Source organism: Equus quagga, chromosome 19, assembly GCF_021613505.1.
Source record: "Equus quagga isolate Etosha38 chromosome 19, UCLA_HA_Equagga_1.0, whole genome shotgun sequence".
Classification (NCBI taxonomy): domain Eukaryota; kingdom Metazoa; phylum Chordata; class Mammalia; order Perissodactyla; family Equidae; genus Equus; species Equus quagga.
In genome coordinates this window covers 36618043-36635814 of record NC_060285.1, presented here as the reverse complement: position 1 = coordinate 36635814, position 17772 = coordinate 36618043, and the positions used below count along the sequence as shown (strand labels likewise).

Genomic DNA, 17772 nt, shown 5'->3' with positions numbered 1-17772 from the left:
CCAATCTACTATAACTAACCAAATAAAAAGTTAAGAACTCTTTGTAAGCCATTTATGATACTAATATTTCACTTCATGTAATAATATATTTTCCAAAATGCCGTTAATTTGAATAGAACAATAAAAAAGTAGGTGTTAATATAAGAAAAGGGATTTCAGCATTTTTGTTAGAGAACTGAGTGGATTTGGGGGAAAGAGGAGGACAGATGATAAAGTAGAGATTTTTGATACTGCAGAAAAGAACTGCTCAAGATGAAAAAATGTCAAATGGAAAATATATCCAGAGATAGGAAATTCTGAGTGAAATGTTTTGGAGCAGTCTCCGGAAAAGGAATGTTTAGCAATAAGAGATTTTTGTCTCAAGTCAAGGAGTTGTATTTGGAAAGAGATTTTATGTAAGAAGTGTGCCTTTGAAGGTTACAAGTGTGGGCACTCAAGTATGTGAGTATGTCTGCTTTCAGTTGTGTTATTTTAGGAGTTGTTGATGCAAATAATCCACAATCAATCTATAAATCAAAATTAGGGTGAGTTTATTATGAGCCAAGTCTAGGACTATAGTCCAGGACCTTATTTCCCCAAGGAAGGAAGGGCACCAAAGAAGTAGGGTGTACAGAATGATTATATACTGTCTCGGAATAAAGAGCGTGTGTCACATATGACAGGAATATCTCTTACTACTGTTACAAGATGCTTAGCTGGCACAGCAAGTTGGTTGTCAGCAGGTCAGTAATTATTCCTTAGTTTCCAGGAAGAGATGCTTATCCTTAAAGAAATTCCGCTATGGGGGGAAGCTACATCCCTATCTTTAAGGGCATCATTCTTGCCTTTGGGACATAATTAAGGTTTAAAGCAGATGTACAATGCTTGCTCAATGTGCCACATCAGGCCCTTTTGGAAAAACAAGGTCAGACCAAATTACTTTTAAGTCAAACAGCCTCTTGATATACTCCAATATATCCTATTGCTTTTTGTTTACATGTCAGAGTTGAGTTGGGGACTCTAGTACTCCTGACACCTTTTCCTACTGGAATCACCCTCCCACTATTCCCACCATCCAGAGCGGGTATAACTTTGTGTTCTTTCAAAGTGCTCTGTCAAGATCCTACAAGTCAGACAGACATTCTCGAGTGACTTAAAAGGGCAGTGCCACTAGGTGAAGACCCAAGAAATAATGGTTGACCCTCAACTCCCAACTTTTGTTTTTTCGTAGTCTCAGCACCTGGGATCCACAGTGTAGGAACTTGATGTTAGATGCGAGGAGGACAGTAGAGTAGGTTTTCTGCTGGAGCACACAGGCAAAATTGTATTTTGTGCTAAACTCCATCTGAATCCAAACATATTCTTGAAAACAGATGAAAAGAACAATTTGGGGCCCTGAAGGAGAATAGAAGTGACAAAAGGATAACTTAGTGGATATGCACATTCCATTGAACTTTATCTTTAAAATTTTCCCAGTCATTGGACAGTTTTTAGTTTTTACCTTATTATTATTTTTTTTAATGGGGATAGTACGTGCCACAGGCATGGGAGTGTTCACTTTTTTTTTCACCTATAAAAGATTCACTCTGAGCTAACATCTGTTGCCAATCTTCCTCTCTTTTTTTGCTTTTTTTTCCCTCCCAAAAGCCCCAGTACATAGTTGTATACTCTAGTTCTAAGTCCTTCTAGTTCTTCTATGTGAGCAACCACCACAGCACGGCTACTAACAGACGAGTGGTGTGGTTGCACATCTGGAAAGCGAACCCAGGCCACCAAAGCAGAGCATGCCAAACTTTAAGTGCTAGGCCATCACAGCTGGCTCAGTTTTTACCTTATTTGACTTCTCAAAAGCATTCAGTATTGTTGACCTCCCTTCATCTTTGCTCATTTTTCTTTTTCTTTTTTTTTTCAATAATAACTTTGCATGGTAGCAGGGTTGTTGTTGCTGACATTATTTTGTGTTGGATTTTCCTATGCAGTATCAATATTAACAGGTCTTTGGGAATGTGGATGGAGTCTGGTGACTTTTGTACTTTCTTAGTTTAAGAGTACCTCTTCCGTTGCTACAGCAAAACATACTTTCTTTTGTGTATAATACTTTTTTACCTTCTACTTCTTTGAAACTGCCATGCTTCATTAGGGCCCTTCTCTTCAACCATTCCTTCTTTCCTTTCAAAAGCTTTTCACCTTCGTGGACACCTCCCACCTCTTTTTCCCCAGGAAATGAAGCCCCAGCAAGATTTCAGTCTCTGATCCTATGTCTTTTCCAAAGCCCTTCTTTTTTGAAGAAGAAGATTAGCCCTGAGCTAACATTTGCCGCCAATCCTCCTCTTTTTGCTCAGGAAGACTGGCCCTGAGATAACATCCATGCCCATCTTCCTCTATTTTATATGTGGGCCGCCTGCCACAGCATGGCTTGACAAGTGGTACGTAGGTCCACATCTGGGATCCAAACTGGCAAAGCCAAGGCTGCCAAAGTGGAGCGTGCGAACTTAACTGCTGCGCCACCAGGCCAGCCCCCTAAGGGCCTTCTTTTCAAGTCTACAGTAGCCAATGCTGTGATCTTTTAGACCTCAGACGTATTTTTAGTACATCCTGACTTAGGGTCGTACCTTCTCTTTCTGGCTGTGAATCCTAGGTAATATTATCTCTGTTCCCCCACCATTAGGACAAGCCCACATTCTCTTCTCTTTTGCACATGTCCTACCTGACTGCTCTCTTATTGGCGCACTTTGCTGGTCATGAGACTTTATTTCTACATTTTTAACTGATAAGCACTCCATTTGAGACATTAGTTCATTATTTGCTTATGCCTTTTCTTCCTCATTCACTACTACTTTTATAGTTTTTCCCACTTCCTTGCAGAATTATTTTCTCAGTGAGAATTAGCCTTAGGGTACATTTTAACTTAGAGTGGAAAAATTATAAAATTGTCCTCTATGTTTAGCAATAAAGTCAGGTTTCTAACATTCACTTATGGTCCTGACTCTCTGGTATTGATTTGATTTCTGTTTTTTATTTGTTTCTTATGCTTCTATGTATCTACATTTTTTTCAGCTGCCCACCGAATCACTCTTCTATCGTGCTGTACTTCAGGATATTATTAAAGATTGTTATGGCATCACCAAATGGTACGAGGATTTTATTTTAATAAGAATAACTATATCATATTGTAAGTGAAGTGACTTTTAGTTTTCAAGTGAATTTATTCGGGGTCACTGGGTGTTTGAATTTGAGCATAATGTCAGTAAATAACAAAGAAATAGGCAGCAACTGTATCTTAAGTTAATCATTATTAAAGTGGTGGCTCTAATGGTTCCTTTTTGTCCTGAAAGGTTGTTGTAATGATAAAGTAATATATGGAAAATGTACTTTAGAATTTTAGAAAGTATTGAAATGTTACATATAGTAATTCAGTGAATATATTATCATATGAATAGGTTATATTTGAAATGTTTTACAACCAGTACAGCATAACCACTAACTAATTAGAACAGATATTGGTCATAAACAGGCATTGTGGCCACTTGAGTCTCTGCTGGTAGAATAGTAGCCCTGCATGTGTTTTGTTTTGTTTCTGTTTTCCTCTAATAATACATTGTTTACACAGAGACGAGGGTTAGGAGAATTTTTTTATAATATTGGTTCAACAACTGCTGTTCTCAAGCATACATTTGCAGTCCTTTCAAGTTTCATGAATGTCCTCTTGTTAATTACAATGGTTGTAATAGGATTATTCTTCAAATTAAAATAAGGCAATTTTCAGGTTCTCAAAAACTAATCCACACTTACTAACAGAGATAGAAGCTATTTTTAGATTGGATATAACTTCCCAGTAAGAGAAAATAATCTATTTTTTACTGATAGAAATTATGACATACAAATATCTACATATGCCATTGGTTTCAAGTGTCATTTCTATGTAGATTAATCCCAAACCTATATCCTGATCTTCATTCTCTTTTCCATATATTAATCTTCAGAATGTCTAAAAGTGAATATCTTGTATTTTCCTCAAAACTAGCTCCTCTTGAGTTCACTCCAAGGTGCTAAACTTGTTGAAAAAACTCACAGAATAGTGCAAATTCATATCCACTCATGCAAATTTTTGCCCACTCAGACATTGACTACCTGCCTTTTAGTACCTGAAATCTGTGCATTAATTTGTTTATTGTTTTCTTAATGACCACTTAAAATCATCTACATTCTTTTCTAAACCTTTCTTCTCACTTAAAAATTCAAATCTCTCCACTCCTCCACATTTCTGCCTTCCTTTACTACTGAGAAGATAGCTGGTATTTATTTTAAGACTTCTTTCATTCCAGGGCTTCCTTGACCTTTCAGCCACAGTTGACCATGTTGATAATTGTTTTTTCTCCAAACTTCCCCGTTATCTTCTATTAAGCTGTACTCTTCTAAGTTTCTTTTTCAGACTCTGAACACTCATCTGTTTTCTTTAAGGGTTTTTCTTCTTACTCATCCCTTAAGTGTATCTGGGCATTCTCTAATGCTTTATGTTCAGCTCCTGTCTCTCTATATTTCCTCTTTCTCTTAGCAGCTCCCCTCACAACAAAGGACTTGAATCATGTATCAGGCTCCCACCTGTCTTTAGAAGTTCAGATTTACATTTCTCATTTTCATCTGAACAGCTTTACTTAAGTACCTCACAAATACATCACATCAGATTCAGCCACATCCATAAATCCAAGTCGACTTCCAAACAAGTCTCTTCCTCTTCCTTCCCTCTCTTGATTTCTTTTGTCATTTCTGGGAATGGCATCACCATTATCAAGTTTTAGAAATATTACAATATATTTGATTGTATTCTCCCATCATCAAACCACACATTCTAGTAAGTTGCCAAGACTTGCACATACTATATTTTTTAACCCAGCTGTTGTTTCTTGTTTGACAGGCAGCCTGTTAGGTTCTGGATGTATAGGATCTCATGTCCCTACAGGAGTCTTTCATACTCCAGTCAGGATAACATGTACGAAAATCAAAGAAAATGATGGAAACCCACTTCCAATAACTGTGGACTAGATAATTAGGACCAACCCTCCTCCTGAGAAAAGCTAAAAACACTGGAGATGTGTGTGCATGCATATGTGTGGGTGTATTTAAATTTGTGTTTTTTTTTTCTGAGGAAGATTAGCACTGAGCTAACATCTGCTGCCAATCCTCCTCTTTTTGCTGAGGAAGACTGGCCCTGAGCTAACATCTGTGCCCATCCTCCTCTACTTTATATGTGGGACACCTACCACAGCGTGGCTTGCCAAGCAATGCCATGTCTGCACCTGGGATCTGAACTGGCGCACCCTGGGCCGCCAAAGCAGAACGTGCCCACTTAACTGCTGCGCCACCAGGCCGGCCCCTAATGGTTTGAGAACATCAGAGACCTATGAAGGAAGTTACAGGGCAAAGATCTAGGAGAAGATGGAAACTAAGAGAAATAAGGTCAGCTTTTAGGCTATTTTCCCCAGAGGCGTCTGCCAGTTCTTTTTTTTTTTTTAAGATTGGCACCTGAGCTAACATCTGTGGCCAATCTTGTTTTTTTTTTTTCTTTCTTCTTCTCCCCAAAGGCCCCCAGAACAGTTGTATATTCTAGTTGTGAGTGCCTCTGGTTGTGCTATGTGGGACGCCGCCTCAGTATGGCCTGATGAGCGGTGCTATGTCCACACCCAGGATCTGAACCGGCAAAACCCTGGGCCGCCAAAGCAGAGCATGTGAACTTAACCACTCAGCCATGGGGCCAGCCCCTGCCGGTTCCTGAGTAGGCAGCTGTCTGCCAGTCAGCAGAGTGGGTAGAGGAGGTGAGCACAATTTTCGGTAGAGTAAGAGTTCTAGTGAGACAAAAGTTAGAGTTCCTGGCCTCCCTAGGATGAGGACCGTGTAGGCCAGGTAAAGCACTCACCCTTTGATTAGATCCCTAGATGTTCACACTGTGTGAGGGAAGGTGAACCAGAAATGGAGCAGTCCTAAGGTGGGCTAAAGCCCCACTCAGAGTCATCTCGATCTGTGATTATAGCACTTCAGATTACTGCTGCTTCTAGCTGCGTGCGGAGGGACTAGTCGTTAAATAGTGCCAGGACAATAGTTATTTATACAGTTATACAGTGTATTAGTCTCCTTTGCTGCTATACAAATTCCTACAAACGTGATGGCTTAAAATAACACGAATTTAGTATCTAGCATTCTGGAGGTCAGGTTTCAGCAGGGCTGCATTCCTTCTGGAGGCTCTGAGGGAGAATCCATTTCCTTGCCTTTGTCAGCTTTTAGAAGCAGCCTACATATTTTGTCTCATGGCTGCCTCTTCCCTCTTCAAAGCCAGCAGCATAGCATCTTCGAATCTTTCTCTGACTCTGACCTCCTCTGCTGCCTCCCTCTTGCACTTGAAACGATCCTTGAGATTACCATGGGCCACCTGGAGAATTCAGGATGCTCTCTTCATTTTAAGTTCAGCAGATTAGGAAATTTAATTCTATTTGCAACCTTAATTCCTTCTTTCCATGTAACACTATCTTCCCAGGTTCCAAGGATTAGAATGTGGACATCTTTGGTAGAGCATTATTCTGCCCACCACATGCAACAACAACAACAAAATTAAATCTGATCCCTACTTTACAACAAACACAAAAATTAATTCATAGTAGATTAAAAACTGAACTATGAAAGGCAATACTATAGTACTTTTAGAAGATAGTATTGAAGAATATCTTTATAACCTTGAGATAGAGGAAGGATTTCTTAAACTAAATATAAACCTCCAACTCTGCAAAGATTAAAAATCAACCACATTACTATTAAGAACTCTGTTTTCTGAAGATGCCATAAAAAGAGTGAAAAGAAAAGTGACCATTGGCAGAAACTAATTGCAAGACCTATAACTGACAAAAGATTAATATGCAAATATATAAAGAATTCCTACAAATCTGTGAGAAAAATTAACCTGTGTAAAAGAAAAATAGTGAAAAGACTTGATTAGTTACTTCACAAAGAGGACTCTCAAATGGCCAATGAACACGAGATAAGATGCTCAATCTTGATTAGTCATCAGGGGAATGTAAAATGAAACCACAATGGGATATTATTTTTATAACCATTGGATTAGCGAAAAATTAAGTTTGACACTATCAAATGTTAGCAAGCGTGTAGAGCAAGTAGAACTGTCCATGTGACTGGTAGGAGAACAACATTAGTTCAACCCCTTGGAAAACAAGTTAGCATTGTCTAATGAAGTTGAAAATGTCTAGATAATTTGTCTCAGTGGTTCCATGCCTAAGTAGGTATCCTAGAGAAACTCTTATGCATATACTCCTAGAGACTTATACAAGAATGATCAATAGCAGCAATGTTTATAAGAGCAAAAATCTAGGAACAAAAAGTTCATTAATAGGAGAATGGATAAATTGTATACCACAGAGAAATGTATAAATTACAACTACATGCATCAGTGGATGAATGTTGCGAATAGAAGTCAGAAAAATTCCTATAGGATGGTTCCATTTATATAATTCACAAGCAAGTACAACTGTATAATTATTTAGGAGTATAAATATGTGGTAAACAATTAAGAAAAACATAAGAATGGTAAACACAAGGTGGGGGACACCTGAGTGGACGGAGTGATGAGATGGGAAAGATGAGGGTACATAGGGATTTCAACATACCAGTGTTGTTCTGTTTCTCAAGTTTGGTGTTGGATATAAAGGTTCATTTTTTGACATTCTTTATACCTTATATTTTATAAATACTTATTTGTGTTCAATAGTGATACAATTTTAATGTCTTCAGGCTACACTCCAGGGTTAGTTGAACTACATATTATACTCCTAGTATCTATTACAGTCACCTCATTATAGTGATAAGAAAAATTAAGATAAAAATGGTTAAAAGCTTGTCTGAAGTCGTAACAACCTGAAAGAACCAAGCCCAGGACTAAGTCCATAGTCCATGCTTCTTTTGAATTTAAATTTTCTTCAGGATGTGTTTAATGTGAGTTGCGTTACATGCTCCTTGATGAGCATTGTCAGTCAAGGTTGACTTGATTGGAATCTCTTGCCAGCGAGAGCACTGAAGACAGAAAATAAGGTCACTTAATTACTTCTTTCGTATTTTGTTTAGTTTTCCTTGTTAACTGAAATAAATTGTCTTCAAGTGATATACTGTTTTAGAATACCTGAAATAATGTTCTGAAGTGGTGTAATTTAAGTGTAATTGTTTATATGGCTAAGATTAGAAATAAAGTTTTTTCATGGACTTAAATATAGCATTTTTACTCTATTAATTGTGATTGTGATTTAGCATTTAACATTTCTGTTAAAACTCAATAATTTATATAAAATTCTTTATTTTATAATTAGTTCTTATCTGGAAACTCTCTAAGGGAAATAAAATGCTGAAGAACGCATTTCATGGGGTAAAAAATCTCTTAAAACACTTAGAAGGCATAGAAAATATGATGTATACACTTTACTCACTTTATTATTCTCTGTCATAATAAGTACTATAAACAACTATGCAAGAAATATATACTTTTTGATACCTATAATTATGAATTTAATTTTCATTTTGATTTTGCTATAATCAAATAGGAAAGTGAAAAGTCAGATCAGAAAACTGATCCAAAATTAAAGCTAATTATTTAATTCATAATGTATGGTCAACTTGGAATTAGCAAATTTGTATCTTTTAAATTGAAGAGTAGTTTGAAGACTTTTGAAGCTTCCTTAAATGATTTCCATTTCCAGCAAAATTTTATGTTGCTGATCTTTTAAGGCTTCCAAAATGTATTAGCATATGAAACACACAAAATAAATAATTTTATAAACATTTTGTGATGATAGAGAACTGAATTTTGGTACTTTCTCTCCTACATGTGCTTATTTTCATTTATTTAGTACACATCTACTTCACCTTTTCCTAAAATTTCCTACAATAATGTTGCTGCAAGTAAACCAGGTTCTTACAATTGTATTTTTGGAAAAGCCTGTGGGTGGTGGTGGGTTCACTTGAGTAGAATTTTAATTAGATCTAGTGCATTCACTTTTATTAAAAGAAAGAATACTAATTCCTTTTTAGCATGCTGGCCATGCTTTATTCTGACAGAGGGCCCCTTTTTAATCTGTTCTTCAAGTCCTATCATATATCTTTCAGAAACAGTCATGTCACTTTTCTAACTTCAAAATGTTTGATAGTATATACTTCTTTATACTTAAAAACTAAAATATCCTTATTAGGGCATTCAACACCATTTCTAATCTGTCACTAATATCCTTTCCAGCCTAATCCATCACCCCGTTCTTCCTCCTCTGCACCCCAAGTAGCTGCACATGCACCCTGTCGTGGCACTCTGTATTAGTCATCATTTCCCATGCAATTAAATTTGCACATTGTATGCTTCCTTGGAGCTCCTCTATGTACCTGGACTACTCTCCTCCCCATTTCTGCTGCCCTTTATTCCCACAACCTCCTCCTAGGCATTCTTTGAAACCTAGTTTAGAAGACATCTCTGATATGATATCTGTCTTGTCTCCTTCTTCCTGTCTTCTCTTTGCCCATAGTGTTTAATCTGTGATTCACTGCTCTTATTGAACCTAATACAGTTAGTTGTTTTCATCTATTCCTCTACCATTTAGTGAGCTCCTGATGGCCAGTTTTCATTATTTAAATGAAATGGTCTGTCATAGTGATTAAGAGCACAGATTCTGAAAATCCTCTTTGAACCCCATTTTCCCCTTCAGCTGTTATCCTACATCTGTTCTTTCCTATACCAGAAAACTCCTTGAAAGTGCTGTCAGTTTCTTTCCCATTTTCTCATGAATTCCAATCAGATTTTATTTCCATCAAACCACCCTTGTCAGGGGCACTAATGACCTCATGTTTCTAAATCCCATGGTCCGTCCTCAGTCCTCATCTTACTTGGCCTGCCATCCGTATTTCACACAATCTACCACTCTTTACTGAAACTCTTTTTTCTCTCATATTCTAGGGAAGGTCCCTCACAAGATACTCACCTTTTTTCTCTTTCTCTTTTTTCAATTTATTTTGCTGATTCCTCTTCTTCTTTCAAACCTCTAATTTTCTAATCAATACCTGCTTTTTTCTATCTATACCTACTACCAAGGTGATCTCATCGAATCTCATGGCTTTAAATACCATCTATATGCTGACGAATCCAAATCTATAGTCCTCTTAATGACGATCTTATTCTTCCAGTTGTTCAGGCCAGACATGCTGGAGGCATTCTTGTCTCCTCTTTCTTACACTGCCTAGATCCAGTCCTTTAGCAATCTTATAGTCTCTCCCAACAAAATATATCTAAATTTCTACCACTTCAGACCATCCTCAGGGCCTCCACTTTGTTCCAAGCCACTGTCATCTCTCATCTTGATTATTGTAATAATCTCCTAATTCGTCTTCCTGCTTCTACTTTTGCCCCCTATAATCGTTTATTTACACACAATAGTATAGTGATCCTGTTAATATTTTTAAGTGAGATCTTGCTCACAGTCTTCCCATGGTTTCTCATTCACTTGGAAGTAAAGCTAATATTTTCACTATGACCTACAAAGCCTTACATGACGTGGCTTCTCATTATGTCTCTGATCTCATTTCTACTATTTTCCCCTTCATTTATGTCTGCACTGATTTCCTTGTTATTCCTTGAAAATACCAGACACACTTCTACCTCGGGGCCTTTGCATATGATGTATCCTCTGCCTGGATTGCTCCTTGCCAGATAGCCACATGGCTAGCTCACTTTCTTTCTTCTGTTCTTTACTCTAAATTATCATCTGTATGATGTCCACCATCCATCATCACTCCTCTCTAACATTTCATATCTGCTTTCTCTCCTGTATCATCAGCTTCTCATTGATTGTCCTCCAATTTAAATGATTTTTTGTTTCGTTCACTACAAGTGATAGAACCAAGTAATCTGGCTCCTGAGTATTTAGAAATGCTTTTGAAAAAGGATAAATCAGATTTTGATGATTCTATAGCAGTTCTCCAGATTGTTGTCCTGAAGAGCAATGATTCTGTAAAAATACTTCTGGAGAAAAGAATTGTTTAACCAAGTAAATGTGTCATGTAAAATCATCCTCTTTAAGATTCCCAGTGCACATTCATATTTTAAAGATTCCCGTCAGTTTGGTGAAAGAGGCAGAGCGTCACGGTTGACCAGGTAAACCAGAGCTCCGCTGCCTGGTTGAAATCCAAGTGTTCCCTGAGTGCTTCCCTCTTCTCCCACACCCATGAAGGCAATAAAGCCAGTTTTTTCCAGACTGTTTTAGCAGTCGCGCTCTATTTTCAAATACAGTCTTATATAGAACCAAATAAATTCAATAAATTTTAGGAAAGGACTTATTTCTTACACAATGATACTGTCATATTTTATGGAAAATTATAAACCTTTAAAGTACCTCCTTGGAGTCCGTAAGGAGCACAGTTTAAAAACAAATTGTTGTAAGCTATTTCTAAATTTTACATGTCGGCCTAATTTGAGTATGTTAATCTTTATTCATTGTTTTCTTAATATTGCTGTTCACAGTGCTGTTGAAAACTGAGATGTTCTGTAGCTTAGTTGTTTCTCTAAGAATGCCCCATGTTCAGTTCCAGGCCTTAAAGTGCTCCCTGCTCCACTGGCCTCCGCACACCGTCACGTGCTTATCACACAGGATTATAGCATTTGTTCACCTGTCTTCCTTTATAAACCATGCGAGGTTTTTTATAAACTGTGCATGATTCTACCCTTAGAACCCAGCACAATAACAGGAAAATAATCACCACTCATTGAGTGTTTATGAAACAATGAGCCAAGCATTGTACCTAGAATATCTTATTTTGTCTTCATGTTATGAGACAGGTTTAACACCACCATTCTACTGATGATCAGGCAGAGATAAAGAGAGGTTATGTGATTAATAAGTGGTAGACCAAAGATTCAAATTCATTTCAGTCTTGAGTTCAAAACCTGTGCTTACCAGTACACTATCATGCATATACAACATTTCAAGAAATGTTTGCAAAATGAATGAATGAATGAATGATCTAATTAATAAGAGTACCATTTGGAAAGAAACCAAGTACTTGTAACTGGCCCTAACTGCTGATAAGTTTAAGCAGTAAGTCTAGCAATAAATGATTTGGAAAGAAAAAATCTCCTCCTACCACATATACATCTGTCATATAATTTTTAATTATTAGAATTATTTAGCATCACATAGTTGCCCTAAAGCACTAAAACTCCTTTTCCTTGAGTGCAGCAGGAGGGCCTGCATAACTTTTCTGTAAGAATATACACACACAGCTACTCTTGTAGGATGTCGTGGAATCTCCTATTTCTGTTGGCCTATAACACAGAGGTGGGCATTCTTTTTTTTTTTTGAGGAAGATTAGCCCTGAGCTAACATCTGCTGCGAATCCTCCTCTTTTTGCTGAGGAAGACTGGCCCTGAGCTAACATCCGTGCCCATCTTCTTCCACTTTATATGTGGGACGCCTACCACAGCATGGCACGCCAAGTGGTGCCATGTCCGCACCTGGGATCCGAACCGGCGAACCCCGGGCCACCAAAGCAGGATGTGCTCACTTAATCTCTGTGCCACCGAGCCAGCCCCAAGGTGGGCATTCTTCATCTTCAATTTAACAATATTGAGTATGAATCATACTGAAAGACTGTGCTGGAGGTAATATTGATTAATAGTTAATATCCCAGATTCTGAAGCCAGACATCGTGGCTTCAAACTTTGAGCAGTTTACTTAATCTCTCTGTGCTTTAGTTTCACCATCTTTAAAGCGGGGGAATAATGGGACCTACCACATGGAGTTGTTGTAAGGATTAAATGAGTAAATGCAGCCAAGAACTTGGGTCTCTGGCACACCATAAACATGAAATAAATATTAAAAGTTATTATTGTTTTATTTTCATTGCACTCTTCCTTATATATTTATTCAGTAGTTCTCTCTACGTATTTTAAATTATACTTGTTTATTTGTATAGTTAAGCCTGACCGTACTCTTGTCTGCTTGATTAATAAGTAAATCTATTTATTATATGGATGCATTTCCCTGTTATAGTCTAACTAGATGTTTTTATTTCTGCAAGCTGAGAGATGATTTATTTAATCCATGTATTGAGACCCTGCTATGTGTGAGGTACTATGCTAGGCCCAGGGGATATAGTCATGAGCAAAACATGTGGAAACTCTGCTCTTCAGCTGCTCAGAGTAATGGTCTCAAACATATTTTTCAATTTTTACACCTTTATCAGTGAACACCCAAAAAATGAAAATGATTTATAAGTGATATGCATGTCTCTCTAATACTCTATTTTATAGATTTTAAAGTAAACTCAAAAATTGAAATAAAACAGTAAATATACATAGAAACAAAAATTCTAACATTCTCTTTCCCTTGGGATGTGTTCACCCCCTTTGGATTCCACTGACTTAAGATATCAAGGGAGACAGAAAAACAAAAAAAGAGGAAGTATATGAAGGAAAATTTCTCCATGTCAGGAGATCTCAAAGGCTGGGGAAGGCGTCCCTAAGGAAGTAGTGTTTGAGAGAGGATCTGAAAGGAGGAGTTTGGAGTTCCCTAGGTGAAAGGCTCAAGAGTGGAGTGTTCTAAGAATAGTGTTTGTAGGGGGCCGGCCCGGTGGTGCAGTGGGTAAGTGTGCACGTTCCGCTTCAGCGGCCTGGGATTCGCCAGTTCGGATCCCGGGTGTGGACATGGCACCACTCGGCACGCCATGCTGTGGTAGGCGTCCCACATATAAAGTAGAGGAAGATGGGCATGGATGTTAGCTCAGGGCCAGTCTTCCTCAGCAAAAAGAGGAGGATTGGCAGCAGTTAGCTCAGGTCTAGTCTTCCTCAAAAAAAAAGAGTAGTATTTGTAGGCAAAAGCATGATGTGTTCGAGAAACTGAGAGAATGCTATTGTAGTTGAAGAGGCAATGTCATAAAACAGTGTTGCAGAGGTTGAAAGAGGACCAGATGGTACAAGGCTTATATACTGTGTTAAGCATTTAGATCTTAATCCTAAGAATCATGGGAAGCTCTGGAGGAATTTAGAGAGAAGTGACTAGATCAAATAATCACCTTTCTAGTTCTATTTGGCTGGTATTTTTCTCCCTTAATTGTTACACTAAAAACAGGTGTGAAATAGTACACATTAAGAAAGGATTTAAAGAAAAAGTCTTATGCAGCAAATTATTGCTTAACACACTAAAAGTAATCTTATAATCATGCTGTGAGATTTTGGAACAGTAAAAGATATTATATTCTGAAAAGGAAAAGTAAGACAAGGGAAATTAAAATTTAAAACGTTTTTCTTATTTTCAAGCAATCTGAAATACAAGACCCAGGAAATAAATCCGTACTATCTACACTTACGCTATATTTTCTCTTCAACTTACAATGGTTAGCACGCACTTGTGAGCATCTTACTCTGGTTCCATAACTGTGTAATCAAAGAAGAATCCAGACCATGATCCCAGGGATGATAAAAACAACAGTGATAGCAACAATAGCAGCTCACGTTATAGCACGGTTCTGAGCATCTTCTGTGTGTTATCTGATTTAATCCCCGCAGTGACTCTATAAAATAGGTACTGTTACTATCCCATTTTATAAACAACGAGCTAGTAGTTGATAGAGTCAGCCTGACTGGAGGCCACACACTTACCTACTGTTTTATGCTCCCTCTCCTATGAGCTACTCCTTTAGGCAGTGATGAGCAATATAAAATAATAACCAAAATCACTGGTTCATAGAAAAAATTGCTTGCCCCTTTGCATTTAAAAAAAAAAAAATCAAGGGAGTCAGCCCAAGAGCACAGCAGTTAGGTTCACGTGTTCCACTTTGGCGGCCTGGTGTTCACCAGTTTGGATCCCAGGTGCGGACCTACGGCCCCACATATCAAGCCATGCTGTAGCAAGCATGCCACATATAAGATAGAGGAGGATGGGCACAGATGTTAGCTCAGGGCCAGTCTTCCTCAGCAAAAAAAAGAGGATTGGCAGTGGATGTGAGCACAGGGCTAATCTTCCTCAAAAAAAAAAAAAATCAAGGTTTAAAAACCTTTTTAAGATAAGGAGCATGAGTTAATATTAAATTAACATCTTTTTCTGGCTACACAGTTAATTCAATATTCTCTGATATGTAAGATGTACATGTCTGTTATATGATATCTGTTATACGTAAGATACATAAATTTATATAGGATCTGAGAATGGTACAGAAACTTATTAAAAATTTTTGAAAATATAATTTCTGCTTCCTGGGACTTACACCTATTCAAATGACTATTATTTCAAAACTAGAAAAGATTATTGTTAGTCATGTTACCAGAAAGAACACATAATTTGAGCTTGGTCATAAAGGATGGCTCTAGTTTAAACTGAAAAAGAGAGTGGAGAACCTTATAATCCATTAGGAATTGACTGCATGAGCAAATGCACCGGGACAGAATTGTGGAGGACAGTCTGAAACAACGACTAGAGAAAACTGGAGTCTGGAGTATAATGGGGAAATGCAGTTAGAGCCAGAATATAGTGGCCCCGATTGCTTAGCTAAGGAGTTTCAAATTTATCCCAAAAAATGAGAGAGATATGAGTTTTTTGAGCAGGGAAGTGGTAAATAAAAATGTTCCTCTAAGAAAATGCCATGACAATGTAGGCAGAAATGAAGGGAACAGACTTCAGTCTTAACCTGGAAGTAGCTGCAATAATTAGGACATGAAGTGATAATAAGTGAAATTGAGGTGGCTGTCTAGAAATTGGGATGAAGGAAAATATTTGATATATTTCAAAGGAAGAATTGATAGAACTTCATGTCTAATTAATCATAGGGATTAATATTTGTACTGCCAAGAGTAAATGAGGTTTTATTCATTGTTTTTGACAACTTGAAAGTGGTGAATTTTTCATTCCCTTGATTTTTACATTGCAACCAAAATTGTGAGATGTGATAGTCTAGCATTGCATTATTTAAATTCAAAACCATCTCATGATATTTTGTTTAAACTGTAATGAAAATCTGCAGGGCGTAAATGAGATCAAGTCAGAACCAACTCAGCATATGGTGCTTGATCAATGGCTGGCACTGAAGAAGTTCTCTTTGCATAGCTCTTGAATTATTGCCACTATTAGCAGGTGTTTCAATGAAAAGTGCACTATAATGTTGAGCCAGTAAAATTAAAATGTGTTTTGTAGCACAATGGAAACATTTGAAAAACTATATTTCCCTTTAAAAATGAGGCTTTTTTAAATGGCAATAACATTGATTTATAACATTGTATAAATTTCAGGTGTACATCATTGTATTTCGTTTCTGTATATATAGACTACATCTTGTTCCTCACCAAGAGTCTCGTTTCCATCCGTCACCATACCAATATGCCCCTTTACGCCTTTCACCCTCTCCTCACCCCTCTGGTAGCAACCAGTCTGTTCTTTGTATCTGTGTGTTTGTTTATCTTCCACATAAGAATGAAGTCATACGGTATTTTTCTTTCTCCTTCTGACTTACTTTGCTTAGCATAATACCCTCAAGTTCCATCCATGTTGTCACAAAGGGCAAGATTTCTTCTTTTTTTGTAACTGAGTGGTATTCCATTGTATATATATATATACCGCATCTTCTTTAGCCATTCATCTGTTGATGGGCACTTAGGTTTTTCCAAGTCTTTGCTATTGTGACTAATGCTGCAGTGAACATACAGGTGCATATGTATCTTTTCAAATTAACGTTTTTGTGTTCTTTGGATAATATCCAGAAGTGGAATAGCTGGATCATGTGGTAGTTCTGTTTTTAATTTTTTGAGAAATCTCTGTACTGTTTTCCATAGTGGCTATACCAGTTTACATTCCCACCAGCAGTGCGTGAGTGTTCCCTTTTCTCCACATCCTCTCCAACATTTGTTATTTCTTGTCTTTTTAATAATAGCCATTTTGACAGGCATGAGGTGATATCTTATTGTGGTTTTGATTTGCATTTCTCTAATAATTATAAATAATTAATAATTTATCTAGTAAATAATTAGTGATGTTGAACATCTTTTCATGTGCCTGTTGGGCATATGTATATCTTCTTTGGAAAAATGTCTGTTCAGATCCTCTGCCTGTTTTTTAATCAGGTTGTTTGTTTTTTTGCGGTTGAGTTATATGAGTTCTTTATGTATTTTGAGTATTAACCCCTTATTGGATATATGATTTGCAAATATTTTCTCCAAGTTGGTGGGTTGTCTTTTCGTTTTGTTGATGGTGTCCTTTGCTGTGCAGAGTTTTTAGTTTGATGTAGTCCCATTTGTTTATTTTTTCTTTTGTTTTTCTTGCCTGAGGACACATATTCCAAAAGATACTACTAAGACCAACTTCAAAGAGTGTACTATGATTTCTTCTAGGAGTTTTATGGTTTCAGGTCTTAGGTTCAAATCTTTAATCCATTTTGAGTTAATTTTTGTTTATGGTAGAAGATAGTGGTCTACTTTCACTCTTTTGCATGTGGCTGTCCGGTTTTCCCAACACCATTTATTGAAGAGACGTTCCTTTCTCTGTTGTATGTTCTTGGCTGCTTTGTCAAAAATTGACTGTCCGTAGATGTGTAGGTTTATTTCTGGGCTCTTGATTCTGTTTCATTGATCACTGTGTCTGTTTTTGTGCCAGTACCATGCTGTTTTGATTACTATAGCTTTGTAGTATATTTTGAAATCAGAGTGTGATGCCTCCAGCTTTGTTTTTTTTCTCAGGATTGCTTTGGCTGTTTGGAGTCTTTTGCTGTTCCATATAAATT

General features: G+C 37.3%; 1 protein-coding gene across 3 annotated transcripts in view; it reads left to right on the top strand.

Annotated features, from left to right (window-relative positions):
* The window catches only part of METTL25 (methyltransferase like 25), a 93792-nt gene that overhangs the window by 55860 nt on the left and 20160 nt on the right, over nt 1–17772 (top strand). For all 3 annotated transcript variants that reach the window (XM_046646611.1, XM_046646612.1, XM_046646610.1), the window contains one exon: nt 3037–3110. In XM_046646611.1, coding sequence (XP_046502567.1) covers nt 3037–3110 — 74 coding nt within the window. The remainder of the gene's footprint in view (nt 1–3036; nt 3111–17772) is intronic.